The sequence below is a fragment of the Gambusia affinis genome, linkage group LG14 (assembly GCF_019740435.1).
Source record: "Gambusia affinis linkage group LG14, SWU_Gaff_1.0, whole genome shotgun sequence".
NCBI lineage: Eukaryota > Metazoa > Chordata > Actinopteri > Cyprinodontiformes > Poeciliidae > Gambusia > Gambusia affinis.
This window is the reverse complement of record NC_057881.1, coordinates 27,464,903-27,482,798: the sequence shown is the minus strand read 5'-3', so window position 1 is coordinate 27,482,798 and position 17,896 is coordinate 27,464,903. Positions and strand designations below refer to the sequence as shown.

Genomic DNA, 17,896 nt, shown 5'->3' with positions numbered 1-17,896 from the left:
GAAAGCTCAGCTGTTTCTGCTTCACTTGACATCAATACAGTGTAGAACTGATCTGCTGATTATTCTTTAAATTAACTAATTAATAAGTAGATGGTGAAAGGTGCTTAGTAGGAGAATTTTTAAAATATAATTTCAGCGAGGTGAAGCTAACTTGAAGGGTTCTTGGTTGAACATATTTACAGGCAAAGTTTTCTACCTTTTATTCAAAATGTATATCTATATTTTGTACAGCCTTGGCTTAATTGCTACTTTGAGTAGGTTGTTCCTTCAGCAAATGGTCTTTTTTATGAGCCTTTATACTCCAGTTAACAATTAATCAATTACAAAACTAGCTGACAATTATCTCAATAATTGATTCATCATGATTAATCCGATTTATTTATTTAATTCTGACTGCTGTTTTCATTGTGAACTCTCTGGTCCTCATTCCTGCGCCTCTCCTTGACTCGCTGCAGGAAGCCCACGCCATGCAGGAGAAAATCTCGGCTCAGTACAGGAACGAGATCGACATGGCCAAGGCCCAACGAGACTACGAGCTGAAGAAGGCGGCCTACGACATCGAAGTGAACACCAAAAAGGCGGAGTCAGAGATGGCTTTTCAGCTGCAGGTACGCAGCTGATCTGTGTCACATTGAAACCGGTGGCACGGTTTACATGCGTACGGACGGACTGATGTTGCTTTTCTGGTTCCCAGGTTGCGAAGACGAAGCAGCGCATTGAGGAGGAGAAGATGCAAGTCCAAGTGGTGGAGCGCGCGCAGCAGATCATGCTGCAGGAGCAGGAGATCACCCGCAGGGAGAAGGAGCTGGAGGCCAAGGTGAAGAAACCTGCCGAGGCCGAGCGGTACCGCCTGGAGAAACTGGCTGAGGCTCAGCGGTAGGATGGAGTTTTACTCTGACACTCTAATTATTCATTATCACCATAAATCTAAATTCTTGTCATTAAATAAAATGTATCACAATAAACAATAAACCATATGGTAAATGTCCATCCCTAGTCTGAACTGACCGTTTCTTCATTTTCTCTGCAGAATGAAGATGATCATGGAGGCAGAGGCTGAAGCTGAGTCTATTAGGGTAAGTAATCGATCACTAGACGGGAACGGTGGCTTTGAACTGTGAAGGTGCAGATTCTCATCAGATAAATATCCACTGCCTTTTCCTGGTTTTTCCAAGTAATCTTATAAAACCTGAAGCTCCACCTGAAAAACCAAGTCCCAGTTTTAGAGCCTTTGTTTGGTTTGTCTAATAAAAGATATTTCTGAAATCTGCAAAGTGTCTGTGTTAGGAAAAGCACAGCAATAAATATGTTTTATACAAATAAATTGGACTGATTTGACTATCGACTGGTTCTCCTTCCTGATCTGTAATTTAATTGTGATTTCTGTTAACTTCTGCACCAGTAAGCCTTTCATGTTGACCTGTCCAGGTTAAAGGTGAGGCTGAGGCGTTTGCGGTCGAGGCGAAAGGTCGCGCTGAGGCGGAGCAGATGGCGAAGAAGGCCGAAGCCTTCCGGGAGTATAAGGATGGAGCCATGGTGGACATGCTGCTGGAGAAACTGCCTCTGGTGAGAGACATGTTTACAATCCTTCTGTTATTTTTCATCTAAATATATCAGAAATGGCCAATGTGTTAATATGCAATTATTTCTCTTTGTGTTATTTTGTTTTTGAGCCAATGATTGCTAAATTTAATTGTAGTTCAGGCCACACGTGAATTAGTGTGGTATTTTTCAGATGCTCTTTAATAATAATAAGAAGATAATTATGGAAAAGTGTATTCAGATAGATAAAAAAACTACTTCTAAACCGATATTCAGTTAATTTCTTCCCATTTTTATTTTGTGTGTTGGAAGTTTGATAAGTTTAGAAACTGCTTAGTGTTTTATTTTAAGATGTTGTGACATCTATTCTCCACCAGATGGCAGAAGAGATCAGCAGGCCTCTCTGTGAAGCCAACAAAGTGACCATGGTGTCCAGTGGAGGAGGAGATGTAGGTGCAGCCAAGCTGGCAGGGGAGGTTCTGGAAATCATGACCCGCCTCCCTGAAGCCGTGGAGAAGCTGACCGGAGTCAACATCTCTCAGGTAACTCGCTCACCTGGAAGCTTCTTCTTCTTCTTCTTCTTCTGTGTTACTGTAGCTCCATGGAGGTCTCACTGGCTTTTAACCGGTTATTTTCTTCCAGGTTTCTTCTCGAACAGGCTGAAGGGAATCAGACCAAGAAGCTTCTTGGTAGATCCGTGCTCCGTCGGGCGTGATTCCTCCATCGTAACGCCTGCGTCCTCACCTCTCACCTTCTGTGTCGCTGTGTCACTCCACTGGTTAGTTATTGATGTTGTTCGTTATCTGAGTTAAATATTTAATAAATATTAATTTATTTTGTGTTTTTAAAAAATGTTTTCATAAGTTTAAAACTGTCAAATTGTTTCACATATGCAGTAAAGCAAATTTTTAAAATGACTTATTTTGGCATTGGCAATGTTCAAAATGACTAAAACAAATTATTTGCTAGTTTATCCGATCGGCTTTAATCCCAGGATGATTTATTGTTCAAAATTAAGTGTCCTAGAAAAGGAAAAACTTTCATCTGAAAATGTTTAGATATTGGACTGAAAATGAATGTTAGAGTCTGTTTAAAACCCACAGAAATGAAAGGTGACTCAAACTTTTGCGCGGAATAGTTTTACCGCTTTAATTTCACAGGAATAATTTTACTGTATTTCTTACTATATATATATATATATATATATATATATATATATATATATATATATATTTCCCATCCAAATATGCTGGCTTTATTGTCGTCAGTCTCACTACTTACTGTAATAGTAATAGATTTAATGCATCTTATTAGTTTTAGAAATGTCCTCCCTGATAGATTAAAAGATACTCAATGTGTAGCTAATGATTTTTGTACATCTTCTGCCTGCTGTAGGTGTTTTCATGCCATGCCTCCCTCTGTGTTTACCTCCAACATCTCTGACACTGCCAGTGTCTGCTGCCTTGCTGCCAAACCTCAAGTGCATCTTAGAATGACGGTCTAAAACTAACAGAAAACATCATTACATTGATATTTTTCATAACCTGTTTCTGACAGTATGACAATGATTTTTTTTACACATTTTAGTTTTTTAAACAGCATAAACTACTTAAAATGACAAGTAATAATATAAACTAAGATAAAGTTTGTTATGTTTATATGTTTTCTGCACTTAATTTGTTTAATTTTGAAGCATGATTTGTTTGGAGAGATGTGGTTAAAGTTAACCAGTAATTGCACTGAAAATGTGTATCAATTAAACGGGTTGATTTTTTTACTTGACAATCTCAAGCTTTCAGCAAGTCTTGGGTTTGACAGTGGTAGGCTAAAAATGCTAAATCTAAGCCTAATGGCTGTAGGTTCCTTTTGGGATTTTTTGATCAAGTTCTAAAACAGTTTTCAAACAGATGGGTCCTGGAGACAAAATAACATTATAAAATTAACTGTATTTTAAATTAGCAGAGATCTGAATCCCAGACTCTGAACAATAGGAGGAAAAAACTGAAAAATCTGGTCCAGATGTGATGCAACGTTATGAGAAGTGTTAGTCTTGATTGGTTCCCTTAATGATCCTGTAACATACACTACGTTTAATAGTTTTCTCAGGACGGTTGCATGCATATTTTTAAGAATACCTTCAAATTCAAAAATCCCAAGGGGGGAATTAAATCTTATTGTTTTAATGCATCTATATCTTGAAAGCACTGATTTTCACTTTGAATCATCACTATAATCACAGAAAAATATCCTAACATGCCTTAAATCATAAACCTGTCACACTGTCAGCCTCTACCTCAAGTGTTGGACCGGCTGCATGAACCACTTTATTGATTTATGATTTCAATACTTCACAGGTGTGAAGTTGCTTCTAGCACTATTTATTGTACAGTAATTATTTGTATTTGTGTCATTTATTTGTATCATTTATGGAGCTGTAGGTAAAATGTATTCCAAGTGTTGCCGCCTCTTCTCTTTCCCCTCTGACCTTGCTGCTTCTTTAGTTGTGTATAAACTCTGCACTGCTGGTTACACTGCAGCCACATGTCCTGAAAATCCTTTTAAGTGGTATAACTTATGTATCTGAAGACAACCACTGCTGTTTTTATGCATGCATCACCACCTATTACACTTGAAATGTATTGTATTGTATTCTTATAGACAGTGTAGCTGGGACACAGTAGGCGACCGTCACCGTGGAAATCTTTCTCTGCTGTGTTCACAATTGAGTCATATAGAAGAGACACTACATGTGGATTATATGTAATTTATGCAGAATATATTTGATAAAACAGTGTCCATGTAGAATTGTCTGTTTCACAAGTTAACTGTAGATTACTCTACTAACCTTAACAAAGATAAGCTCTATGATTATAAATGTATAAAATATATAGTGAGTTTATTAAAGTTCTCTTGTATATGAACCTCCGGCAGTGTTGATATTAACACCTTGGTGAATATTATTACTGCCGGGCCATTGTTTGTGTTTTGTGTTTTAATAAAATATACTGTCATGTATCCAATATGCTTAATAAATTTCCAAAGGGAATCAGTCAAGTTAAAGCTTTTGTTTTATTTTGAAGGCTTTATTTTCATTAACTTTTCTATATTTTAATATTCTACTTTCCATTTTTTCAGCTCAATTCCATAACTCTGTACTCAAATATTACTATTTATCATTAATGTTTTTATGGTTTAAAATTTAATTAAAGCTTGCACCATAAAAACACAAATAAATGTTCTGATTTTTGACAAAAGAACAAAAATCAGATCAGAATTATATGCTATCTGATGCTTAGTAGATCAGTCTTTAGTGAGCTAAACAAGGATTACAGCGTGTCAGCTTTGCATAGATTGATTGATTGATTGATTGATTGATTGATTGATTGATTGATTGATTGATTGATTGATTGATTTGAGAGGAGAGGTCCAATATTTTTATAACATTGAACCCTTTAACGCTAAACCATATATTAGGTTATATATTACAACATTACTCAGGTTTTATATTACAATATTACATAAAGTCGTGCAGAAAAACGGAATAAAGACAGACCGGAAGCACTGTCTAAACATTTATCAGTTTTGTCAAAATAACAAGCTAGAATCAGTTTAATACAGGAAGTGACAGTTTTGAAACTGTGACCTTGTTCAAAACTGTTTGAAGAAGGTCATTTGTTCAAAATATTTGTTTATAAACAGGAATGATTTAAGATACGAAAAATTAAACCCTGACCATATGGGGTAAGGACCATTTAGATGGAATATATGAATCGTATATAGATTATGGTTGTGGTTTTTATTTTGAAAGTGGTGACCGGAAACGACACGGTTGAATTCTGCGGCTTTGCGAATGAGAAAAGAACTGGAGGGAAAAAAAGAGAAAAAAACGAAGGAAAAAAAAAGGCATATCTGAGAGCTTTGAGGGGTGGATTTGGACAAAGTTTCTCAACTGTCCCGTCCCGAGGAAGCTTCGGGGGGGTTGAAAGGGAGTCCAGTTCACCGGTAATTAACTCTGGGGTTATAATTGGGTTGTAAATGCATTGTTATTTTCAGTGTGTCTGAGAGCACCGTCGTCCCCGTCGCCGGAAGTCTGCATGAAGCTGCGTCTCCAACAGAGGCTACGGCGTCGACGTTTTTTTTTCTGTCTTGTTTTTTTTTTTTTTTTTATTCGACACTTTTTTTTCTTTTTTTATTTTCTCTGAGCGAGATGAGCAGGGAGTGAGGAATGGAGGCGTAGGGACTGAGGATGTTTGTGTTCGCAGGTTAAGCGTTTGAACACACGCAGGCCTCCAGTTTTAGCCTGAGTGAACAAGCCAACGAACAAAAGGAGAAAATTAATGGAGGCAAGTTAGCGTTAGCCATGTTTGTGTGGCGCTCAGACAACAGCCTCAGCTGCGGACGGCAGCCCGCTTAGCTTGCAGCAAAACACACCCGAGCCTCCCAACATGCCATCCGATTTTATGACAGTTTATAACCGATTTTATTTCTGCAAGCTTTCCTCAGTCACTGCTAACGTTAGCCGCCGCTAGCTGCACCACAGTTTTAGAGCCAGCCTGTGCCCTGTCGTTAAAAATGGCTCTCAGAGCACTGAAACATTGACTTTAATGCACCGATGCGACGGCCCATCTGTTTTTAAAGCGGAGGTGTGGGTTAACTAGAGCATGTGAGGGATGAATTAATTTGACTTTGTGGATTTTTTCCCCTCATTATTCATTGGCTGCAGCAGAGATTGGAGGAGTCGCGTGAAAAACAACATACCCTGAGCTGTGCTGCATGAAAGGTGCCAGGGTTTGTTTTAGTGCGGTCCATTTTTCATGGCTTTCCGAAGTGTACTTCAAAGTTATTTATTTTATAATCAACAAGTTTAGCTTTACTAACATGTAACTGCTTGCATGCCTTTTTGTGAGGTGCGAATGTATAAATTACTATGCATGGCATCTCAACTCTAAAACTATCTTCTCTGCAGAGCAAAATAACATGCAAATACGTAGCGACTCTGGGCAATGACGTGACATCTTGCAAAAAAAAAAAAAAAATTAATGGATGAGATAACATTGTTTTTACCAATGGAAAGAAAAAGTGCGCTTTGACAAACATGCAAATTTAATTTCCATCACAACTTGTTCAAGCTTGTATTTTTGGTCACAGCAACACATTTGGTGAAAGAGATGAAAGTGCATGGGCTGTGCTTGTAAACAAGACAACAGGCTAATCTTCTGCTTGCTTTTCTATCTCCATCCCTGCCTGGGATGAAGATCTCTGCTTGATTCCTTTCACATCCTCAGTTTAAAACACAACATTTTGATAAAAAAGAGAGACATGGATCGTTTTCATTTTCTTTTTTTCAAGACACACCTTAAATCCAAGAGTAAACCTGAAGTGTTGAGTGGGTCAGGCTTTAGAGAAGAGGATGCATTGAAAGGAAACAAGCTGAGATGACAAAACACAGCCATGCATGGTCTCGTTTATGTAACACAGAAAGAAAAGACATCAGGAGGGGAAGGACAGGTGTTTTCTAAGTGTGTTGCTTTTTAATTACAGAAATAATGGACGATTCCCATTTCAACTCATCATACTTTTGGTCTCCCGTCCCCACTGTACAAGGACAGGTAGAGACAACCTTATTGTTGGAAATGTCTTGAAATGAACATGGCTTTAATGGGATTATCACTTTGACTGTTTATAGAGCTGCTTTAAGGATTCTGTTGATGAATTTAAGCGCACAGTGAATTTTTTTTTGTAATGTCTGCCGATGCATTCACTTGATCACATGATTACTCCTGTCCCTCTCCTCTTTTATCTCTGTTTTCTCTTTGTTTCTGTTTTTCTTTTACTTTTTGCATCTCACCATGCCTTCGTATTCTCTTTTCTCCCATCCTTTTGTTCTCTTCTTTCTCTTCACTAATCCCACCGATCACTCATTCATGTCACTCCCTTCCTGTTCTCCTCATCCATTCTCTTTTTTCTTCTCAAACATTCTTCTCATCCTCATACTTAACATATTTTTCTTTTACTATAATTTTCTGCCTTTTTAAAATATTTTTTACCCCAATTTTTTGTCATTGTCGCCTCTTAATTCTTCTTCTTCCTTCACTTTTCTCCCACTCTGTCTCCCTCATGCACCATTTTACCTTCGCCATCCCATCCTTTATTTCTCCACTCTTTACACTTTACACCACTGTCTAGATTGAGAACGCCATGTTCCTCAACAAGGCAAAGGAGCAGCTGGGTCCAGACAAGACCAACGCGCCTCCCTTCCCTCACTCTTCTGCGTCTTCCACCTCGTCCCCTCACTACCCCACAGCTGTGCTCGCCATCCCGGGTTCGGTGGATCCAGGGACAGGCGTGCGGGTGGTCCCCAAGCAGGAAGGAGGTGGGAACACATCCGGCGGAGGAGGGGGAAACAGCGGGAACGCAACCATGAGTGGAGTAGGGGGACATCTACACCAGTCGCACACCTCCCAGAACGTCACGGTTGTTCCTGTTCCCTCCACTGGGATCATGACTGCAGGTGAGAAAAATAATGAATTGAATTAATGATAATGAAAATTTATCGTGATCTTAAAAGGCAGAATGATATTAGAAAATTAGTTATATTATGCTGTATTATTATTGGAATTAGGTGATATGACCTTAAAGTTTTATCCCGATATTTTGTGGTACTATTGCCATAATAAAGGGGACAATAATAACTATTTATAAATACTTTTTTCAGGTAATTGAATGTGTGTGACTGCACTTTTATCACTAAACTGCACACATATTTTCATATTTATAGATATTTTCATTGAAAAACTGTAAAACTAAAAATTCTAACGATACAGATAGTTTTTAAATATCATTAATTGTAATTTATTGTAACAACAATAAATCTGATTTCTTATCATGATAAGATATTTATCACAGTAAATGTTAAATGATAAGATAAATGCCCATCCATAATTATTATTATTAAATATGCAGTGATCACAACACTTTTAGTGACCTTTAGTGACCTTTAGCTGGGTGTGGCTACATTCAGTCCAACAGACTGAATATATATATATATGCGGCATGATAAGTGAAATATTATAGGCAACAAATTTAGAGAAATCTTGTCAATAGAAATTTAATTAATTTGAACAGGCAGTTTGCCTCTTGGAAACTCAAATTTACAGTCATTCTGTATATAATCATCATTAATTCTGGATTATAACATTGATAGGAGCTTCGTACAGTGAAATAATGGTGAAACAATGACATTATTTCACATTATTTTATTTGGGACAGTTACCTTTTTGACATGATGGAGATGAGTAAGAGCGTAAGAGCAAGGTTTTTATCTTTTATTGATTTAAGTTTTTATAGTTTTTAAGATTAAGATTCCCTCAAGAAGACTTGAGGGAAAATATAGTGGACAGTTTTTATCCTAGAGCTGCACAGTTTTGCTTTTATAGACTTTAAAATCTATTTTACTTTGTTTCGCTTTATGGTTTCCCTTGTGTTTGGTTTTTATTTCCATTCTGTTGTTATTAGATGTTACATTTTATATTATATGTTTAAATTATCTTCCACTTTCTAACCATTATTAATATTTTACTTGAAAATGATGTCAAAATAATATTATTATCATTTACTGCATTTTTCTTCTGGGACAATTTATTGTCCAGTAAAATTTGGTCTTGTGATGGGTTTAAACATAAGTTATATATAAAAACTGAAAATTAACAACAAAAATAAAATGCCGGCTCATTTTTTAAAATTCTAAACTCACAGTTGCAATGTTTTGAATCATTCTAAGAAGGGTAATCTATTACTGCATCTCTCCAGTAGTTTAGGTTTTGACTTACAAGAATCATACTTTTTGTGCTGCATTAAATGCAATGCACTGATGTAAATTAAATATTTACCCAATCAGAAGGATCATCACTGTCTGAGATTTCCTTCACAATTTAATCTCAGATCTGGAACAGATTTGTGTGAAGGAAAAGCGGGATTTTTAAAAATTTTTAATCACTTCAATAATCTAGTATCATGTATTGTTTTCCTTGGAGTGAACCGTCTGTCTCAGCTTTGGACACCTGCAGTGTAGAAAAAGACATTTTCTGTCTCTTCTCCACATGTGAGAAATGTTCAGCTGTGGTGAAACATGTTAGATTGCCTGTTTCACAGTTTGTTTCTCCTCTCAGCGGGGTTAGTGATCACCACCCCACAAGGCACACTGGTTCCAACTGCCTCCACACAGTCGTTTGTAACGGGACACCCCACTGCCACCACCATGATAGTGTCTGCAGTGCACCCCTCAAACTCAGGTAAAACCCTGCAGTTCACCACCTAATCAGCCAGTTAGCAGTTTCTGTTTTTTTTTATAAACAAACTCATATTTGTTCTTCATTTTATAATTAAACATTTAGAGGATTTACATGCAAATATAGAGTGAATGAAACCTTTAGTGTCTTTTTTTTTTCAGATAAGAAAGAGGATGGTTCTATGCCTCCAGCCGTTGTCATGCCAACACCATCGAAGCGAGGCAGGAAGAGCAAACAGATGATGGGCAGAGTTGGTGGGATTCTCCCTCCAGGAAGTGATGCTTTAATTTTAGCCCATCTTGCTGCTGGTGGACAGGTGAGCTGTTTACTTTGTCATGTAAATAATTTGTTACAATATGCTTTTAACCCTCTTATTTTACTCTTTATGTGTCACAGCACCACTCTGCTGACCCATATGACCTGTCAAATGATGAGGATGATCACACCAGTAAAGATGGACCCAAGTCCTACAGGTACTGAGGTGTTTAGATTGAGGAGGCCTAATCAGTTTGCAGCTCATTAAAAATTTTTTTAACCTTTTGTTCCACAGATGTCGGATGTGTGCAGTGACGTTCTTCAGCAAGTCAGACATGCAGATTCATGCTAAGTCCCACACTGAGGCCAAGCCCCACAAGTGCCCCCACTGCTCCAAGTCATTTGCCAACTCCAGCTACCTGTCCCAGCACATCCGCATCCACAGCGGGGCCAAGCCCTACTCCTGCACCTACTGCCAGAAAACATTCAGGCAGCTCAGTCACCTCCAGCAGCACACACGGTACTGGGCCGGGCCAGGCTGGCTCTGCAGCTTCTGACTGCTTGTGCTCATTATCTCTGCTTTTTTAGTTTGAGCATGAACCTCTGTTCACAGAGTAATGGGGTAGTCAGTCAGCTAGGGGTCGTTTGGAGGAGTGTTGACAGTGTTAAGCTCTTTATGCAATGTCAAATTATATTCAAAACTCATCATAGATCTAATTATGACTGGATTGATGCAACAGCTCATGTTATGGAGGTTAGAACTGTGCCGTCATGCAGCAGTCGTATGTTCCTGCTTTGCATGCCTTGGTCTGTCCCGATCAGGTCTGTGTTTCCCAGTAAGAAATCTCAGTCTGCTCCTTTCATTTCCTCACCAACAGCACCCTGTAAATGCATCAAAGATAAAAAAAAAAAAAAGATATTTGTGATGCTGGACTGGAGGAAGTGTGCTTGAATTCTCATTTCATCCATGCATTTTGTCACGTTTCTTGCATGATCGTCCGGAGAAAGCAGCAATGCTTCTCTTTCTCTGCATTTAGTGGAATTAACATTAACTCAGTGGCTACCTTACATGCTCTAATGTATCGGATCAGCTGAAATGACTTGCATGGAAAGTTCAGCAGCGTTTCCATCAGGTAAATGACATTGTTGCTGGTCAGTAATTTTTTTTTCTGTTCAGCTCAGGTCATGTTGTGTTGTAGAGACCAACAAAAGACCACAATGGTCAGCAGAAACATCTCTTACCTTTGATAGTCGTCTGTAGTGCATATTGTTATAAGAAAATGTAATTTAGTTAATGTATTGAAGCAAATAATATTCAAATCTTTGGGCATCTTATTAAACATTTAATTAAATGTAGAAGTAAAAGAAGCTCTTTTTCATTTGGGGCAGATGATTCTGATTCTATAATTGTATCTTTTTTTCTTTGCACAGCTGCATTAGAGAGCAGAAATAAAACAACAAATATCAAAGCTGACACTGAACCCTTTGACCTTAATCCTCTTAAAAATACCAAGAATATTTAAAACTTTAATCTTAAACCTGATTGGGTCGTCCCTTAAAATCTCTTCCTTTGCACAGCTTCCTCAGACATCACCAATTTTTCACTAAGATTCACTCAGTTATCAGACTTCAAAATCTGCAAAAGGAAATATTTGACCTTGTTGGGAATATATAGGATAACTGGAAGCTGGAAAGTTAGTTTCTTAAATTTTTTATTTTCAGAAATCAGAGATAAACTGGACAACTGGATTTTTAAAAATCAAACTTCATTTGATACTGATTGTTGTTGCCTCTACTTTAATTTGACTAAAACTGAAACTTTATGGAATAATTTCTGCAGAAAGTGATGCTCTCAACACTGCAAGATCAAAAACATCTAATTGTTCTTAATATTCATAAACGTAAAAACTGAAACAAGAAGACTAAAAATGATATTTATGGCTCAGAAAGTGAAATTGTTAATTTCTTTACCCAAAAATATTCTTTATTCTCCATGTTTAGTAGGTTTAATTCATTTTCATATAAAAAGAATATTAAATATTTTATTCTCTAAATAGTGACTGTGTACAAGATATAGTGCATGACTAAAATAGAAAAACTAGAAGGTACTAATTACTAATCCCAACTAGTTGTTATTTTACTAATCATGCATGAGGTTACAAGTAATAAAATCCCATTTCACTCATTCATGTTGCCATCATTCAACAGATGGTTTAATTTTCTGTTTGAGCTCGTCACCTTTCTTACTCATGTTTTAATTTCACTCACTGCTTTGCTCTGGGTTTGCCATATCATCTGTAGTCCGTTGGTTTGAATCAGAATGACGTTCTCCACCTGCCTGCCACCCGTCTTTACGTTCACAGAGACACACCCCACTCACTGCAGGACACACAAAATGGAGAGAGAGCGAGAGAGAGAAAGGAAAGCGTGACTGTGCTTGCTGTATGTTTGTTCTGTGTTTTCACAACTCAGACGCAGCACAAAGAGCACACTGTCAAACGTATCGATCTGCGATCAGAAGAATTGATCGCAGATCCTTTTAACCTTTTTAACGCATGATTTGATCTTCGGTTCGTCGGGAAGTTTGGTCATGCTGTAGCTTAAAAATCTCTCGCTGTTTCTCTCTCTCTCTCTGTGTTTCTCTCTCTCCATCCCTTCCCCTTCATCCCCTCCGATCCCGGCTTTCCGTGTTAGAAACCACACTGAGGCCAAGCCCCACAAGTGCCCCCACTGCTCCAAGTCGTTTGCCAACTCCAGCTACCTGTCCCAGCACATCCGCATCCACACGGGGGCCAAGCCCTACACCTGCTCCTACTGCCAGAAAACATTCAGGCAGCTCAGTCACCTACAGCAGCACACACGGTACTGGGCCGGGCCGGGCGGGGCGGGGCGGGGTTTACTCCGGCTAAAATCCTTGAAAATACTTGAATTTTATTGAGTGTTTTCAAGGTTTGGAAAGTGCTTGATTTCTGTGTAAAGTCCTAGAAAGTGTTAGATGTTCAAAGGGACAGTTTTAGTACTAAAGTGCAAATTAACATTTGAGTAAAAGTTTAATTTTGAAAAACGTTAACAGTTGAAGCCAGATATTCTCATACGCCTAATAAAAAGCGTATGAGACATTTTTCTCAATGTCTAAAATTAAATCCAGCCAAACTTCTTCTTCTTGTTTGGAGAATTACCAAAATTATTCCTGATTTTGAAATGCCATAAAACTTAATGGAAATACTTTTTAGATGCTTTCATTAGATGTATATCATTTTTAAGCATTTAATTTGAACAGAAAGATTTTTATCTATAAATTGTAGTGAAAAGTTATAAAACTTACATTGAAGATGCTTGAATTTGACTGTAGGAAGAGTGTATGAACTCTGTGTGCATGTTTGGAGCAGGTCTGTGGAGATTTGTTGATAATTTAATCATTATGAGAGCTAAATATTTACAGAAAATTAGGAAGGAATTCAGCTTCATGCAAATCCCAAGACATTTAATTCAACTTTAAGTGATTAGAAATAATCGATAAGAAATAGTTCTGTGGAAGAGAAAGTAGAAGAAACAAGAGAAATGACGTGATATATTGCATGAGGAATGTTTTCATTTAGTCATCAGAGGTATTCAGGACTGCTTCATGGAACCTGCTCTTGTGCAAAATAAATATATTAAAGTTAAATAGATTAATTTGATGTTTTCTTCTCAGAATTCACACTGGTGACCGACCATACAAGTGTAACCATCCTGGCTGTGAAAAGGCTTTCACTCAGTTGTCCAACTTGCAGGTCTGGAATCACTTTCCTGACATCCTGTCACATTGATAAAATCATTTCTTACATTTTTTTATCTTTACCCCTCTTGTGTGTATTTTTTTTCCCCCCCCAGTCTCACCGTCGGCAACACAACAAAGACAAGCCCTTCAAGTGTCACAACTGTAACCGTGGTTACACAGACGCTGCCAGTCTGGAGGTTCACCTGTCGACGCACACCGTCAAACACGCCAAGCTGTTCTCCTGCGGCCTCTGCAACAGATCTTACACATCGGTACGCTTTCAGATGGGAGGGTTATATAATGATCTTAAAATTAGATTAATCTGGTTTATATTTTATATGGACATTTGTCAGTGTGAGCGATGAGCCAAGGAGGATTTTTTTATTTTCTAGAGCTGCACGATATTTCAAATTGCAATCATAAAGGGTACTTATTGCATGTATTTATCTTTTATCATCTGTCATTTGTTCATCCATCATTTATCAACCCATTTCACCTGATGCATCCATCTGTCTTCCAGTTTGTGGTTTTTTGGGTTTCCATGTTTAAAACCTGATAACATTAAACAAATTTGCCATAAATTCACTGCAGAAACACAAAATCTTACCAAGCAGTTTTGTCAAGTTTCTAGTGATAATTAGACAAAACTAAAGTAACTTTTCTTTTTAATTCATGAATATTGGTAAAAAACTAATATCTCCATTGGGAGATTTTTTCACTTGTAATATGAAAAAGCTTGTTTTCTATATTTTTTCACGTTTTGAGAAGAGAAAGGGTATTTTGCATTGTTTGTGTAAAATATTATTAGAGGACTTTAAAAATGGCCAAAAAAAGTACAAAGTCTGTGAATGTAATTCTGGGAAAATGGACAATTTGAGATGAAAGCTGTGCAGAAAACTCAAATCTAAGCAATATTCAGCAAAACCCTTTTCTTTATCATAGAAAACTTATTATTTATAAGTAACTAAAAATAATTTGTAGTCATAATTAATAAATACTATAATTCTAAACTTAACCGTATCAGGTCAAAACTTAGCTAAACTAATGGACACATTTTGTCCAATAACAATAAATGATGTTTCCTTTCGGTCTTTTTCTAGGAGACTTATTTAATGAAACACATGAGGAAGCACAACCCCGACCCGCTAACGGTGGCAGCGACAGTAGCCCCCAGGGCCTGACGCCAGGAGGAGGTGGGCGGGGCCGGGGCCGCGGTCGAGGCAGAGGCAGAGGAAGTCAACTCCAAAGCCAGAACAACCCAAACAACACCAACCAGAACCAGAACCCCGGGCCCCCGGGCAGCTACCAGCCCAACCAGCAACCCTCCGAGGGCGTCATTCCGTGCCCCTTCGATCTGCACCAGTACAAGACAGTGTCGGCCAGTGAGATCCAGTATAAACCCGTCAGCGTTGGCGACCTGCCGGTGACCCATAAGGACCTCTGTCTAACCGTCTCCACGTCAGCCATCCAGGTGGAGCACATGAACTCGTAGGCGGCGTCCTGCGGCTCCGGTTGGGACAGGACTGATAATCTACAGTGTAAAAAGCTCCATTTGATTCGCCGTCTTTCATCTCTACAGTCTTCTGAAAGCAAAGCTAGAAACATGGCTAAGAAAGGAGAAACTGTTCCCATCCTCATCAGCCATCTGCCTCCGACACCGACTCCAGCTGCGTTTTTATTTTCACCATCAAGTAGCTCTGAAGGACGATTCGAAAGGGATCGGAGTGATATTGGGATGCAATCAGGAGATGGACGTTCAGTTTGGTTCACCTGATTCTGAAGCGTTAAAGCTGGGAAGGACTTTAGACTCCATGTTGGATCACAGATCGTCTACAGTGTTGAGTTCAGGTTCCTCCGAGACGAGTGGGAAAGCAGGTTCCAACTGGTGGAAATGGGTTTGCACATTTAATATCTGGAAAAATCCCTTTTAACTTAAATCATAAATTTAGGTAAAAATAAATCTGCACTTCAAGTTTCACCTTTATTACTTTGGTTGAGCTGTAAAACACACCCATCAGGAATTAAACCAACCTTTGAGATAATACTGGGAGATGAAGACTGTAAATTATCTGTGAAATTTAAAATAATCTCTGGAAATTTAGGGGTAACTTTGCAGATTAAATTGTTCTTGAAATATTCCAACAAACCAAAAAAAGAGAAGAAAAGTAAAATCAAATAATTATTTATAAATGATAAAAATTCTGGCACGGAAATAGAAGCACTTAATCAAAGCACAGAATATGGATGTTATGTATTTTCATCTAAATTCCTATGGACTCACTTTACAAATTACAAATAAACATCAGAAGATCAAAGAACGAAGGAACTATTTGGTTTTCAGAGCCTAAAGTCAAAAATAACATTTTACAAAACCAAACTGAGTTCAACAAGAATGTACTAAACCTGAGGAATCTGCAGCAGAGCGAACGGAGGAAAGCGGGACGGAGGAGTCCTACAGAAAGCACTTGATGAAGCTCGCACTTCACGCCTATGTTTGTTATTTTTTGTCTTTTTTTTATATATATATAAATCATGTTTGTATTTTTCTACCGACAGAGGAGCATACAGAGAGAAAGCAGAGTGAGTGCATGAACGTGACGGAAAGAAAGCGTTTAGTCGTTTGTCTTCTTATTCTAAGAGGAGCGGTTAATCTTCCTCCTGTGGGCGACGAGAGCCCGCCCCGCTCTTACCAGAGGGGTTGATGGGAAATAATGATTGTGTGATAAACATGGCTGACAGGTACTGTTATCAACCTTTTCTTTTTTAAGAACTTTTCATACATATTATTATTATTACTTTCATTATAACTGTAGTGCAAATGTTATCCACAGTATATCCACTCTGAGGCATTATGGTATTGCAGTATGCTGTACATAAAATAGATAGAAAAGACTTTTTCATCTGTAAAAGGGAAGTATGTCTTGTGTACAGAATATATGAAAACGCACCCAAACCACAGACTGTGTCCCAGGTCCGGTACTGTATCCAACTGATTCTGCTGAAAAATAATTAGGAGTTACAATGAAACATACGGCTTTTCTTTAAACACACCCATTTAAGATTTAACTTTGATTAATTGAGTCTCTTTAGTTATTAAAAGTCTTTTGACTAATTATCACTAATGCTTTTCTTTTCTAGGCTAATGAAGGCGTAGTCGTTTTCAGTAATGTAGAAAATAAGTGAAAATTGTTTCACCAATCTTAAAAAAATATGTTTTTATTTAAAGCAGCAATTAACGGTCCTGTGTAAAATAAAGGCAGTGCTTTCAGACTCCTGACTGACCTGCTAACATGTTTAAACAGCATTAGATTAAATGGTGACCTGGGACACTGCAAACCGTCGGTCCAATCAAAATGTTCGAGCAGTCTGTACAACAAGCCAACGGTCTTTATGTATACTCAACTTTGTATGTCTCTGTGTCTTTTTATGAAAAAAATGACCTAGCAATGCTCCTGGTAAACAGTTATTAACTGTACTATGTTACATACTGTATACACAGCTAAAGCTCCTACTCATCTGAACAGACTGTTTCTTCTTCCCTTATGGAGAATAAAATTCAAAAACTTTATGATTAAAGGCCAGGATTGATTGATTTCTGCAGGGTTTATTACTGATGTAGATGAATTTCAGAGTTAGGTCGTGCTTGATTTTTTGTTGGTTTCGGATGATAAATTGTATTATAAGATGTGTCATACTGAATGCAATAATCTGAAATATTTTCTTCAGGTTTTTGTGTGGAAGAGCATTTAAATTATCTTGGGATATTTTCTTTCATTCCATAACTAATAATATGTATGGATGTCAGCAAAAGTCAAAATACCACGTTTTTCAAAGAAATGTACAATGTAAGCTGAGAATTGTGCCTAGTGGTTGAAAATTTAAATTATATTAAAACCCATCAGACTTAGAATTTTATTTAAAAAATATTTATTGCCTAAATGTTCAATTTTATGATTAGTCAATATTTTATAATAAATATTATAAAATATTTATTATGAAATAAATATTTTATAATAAATATTTTAGAATATTTTGTTAACAAACAACTTTT

The 17,896-nt window shown here is 37.6% G+C and overlaps 1 protein-coding gene and 1 pseudogene across 1 annotated transcript; both read left to right on the top strand.

The window, feature by feature from the left end:
* The first annotated feature begins 250 nt into the window (after positions 1-250).
* LOC122843485 (flotillin-1-like) lies at positions 251-2,733 on the top strand. The gene is made up of 6 exons (XM_044138266.1): positions 251-608; positions 695-876; positions 1,031-1,076; positions 1,429-1,566; positions 1,920-2,084; positions 2,185-2,733. The coding sequence occupies exons 1-6, from the start codon at positions 468-470 to the stop codon at positions 2,203-2,205; spliced, it is 693 nt and encodes a 230-aa protein (XP_043994201.1). The 5' UTR covers positions 251-467; the 3' UTR covers positions 2,206-2,733.
* A 2,676-nt stretch (positions 2,734-5,409) lies between these two features.
* Positions 5,410-17,413, top strand: LOC122843484 (annotated as a pseudogene).
* The last annotated feature ends 483 nt before the right edge of the window (positions 17,414-17,896 follow it).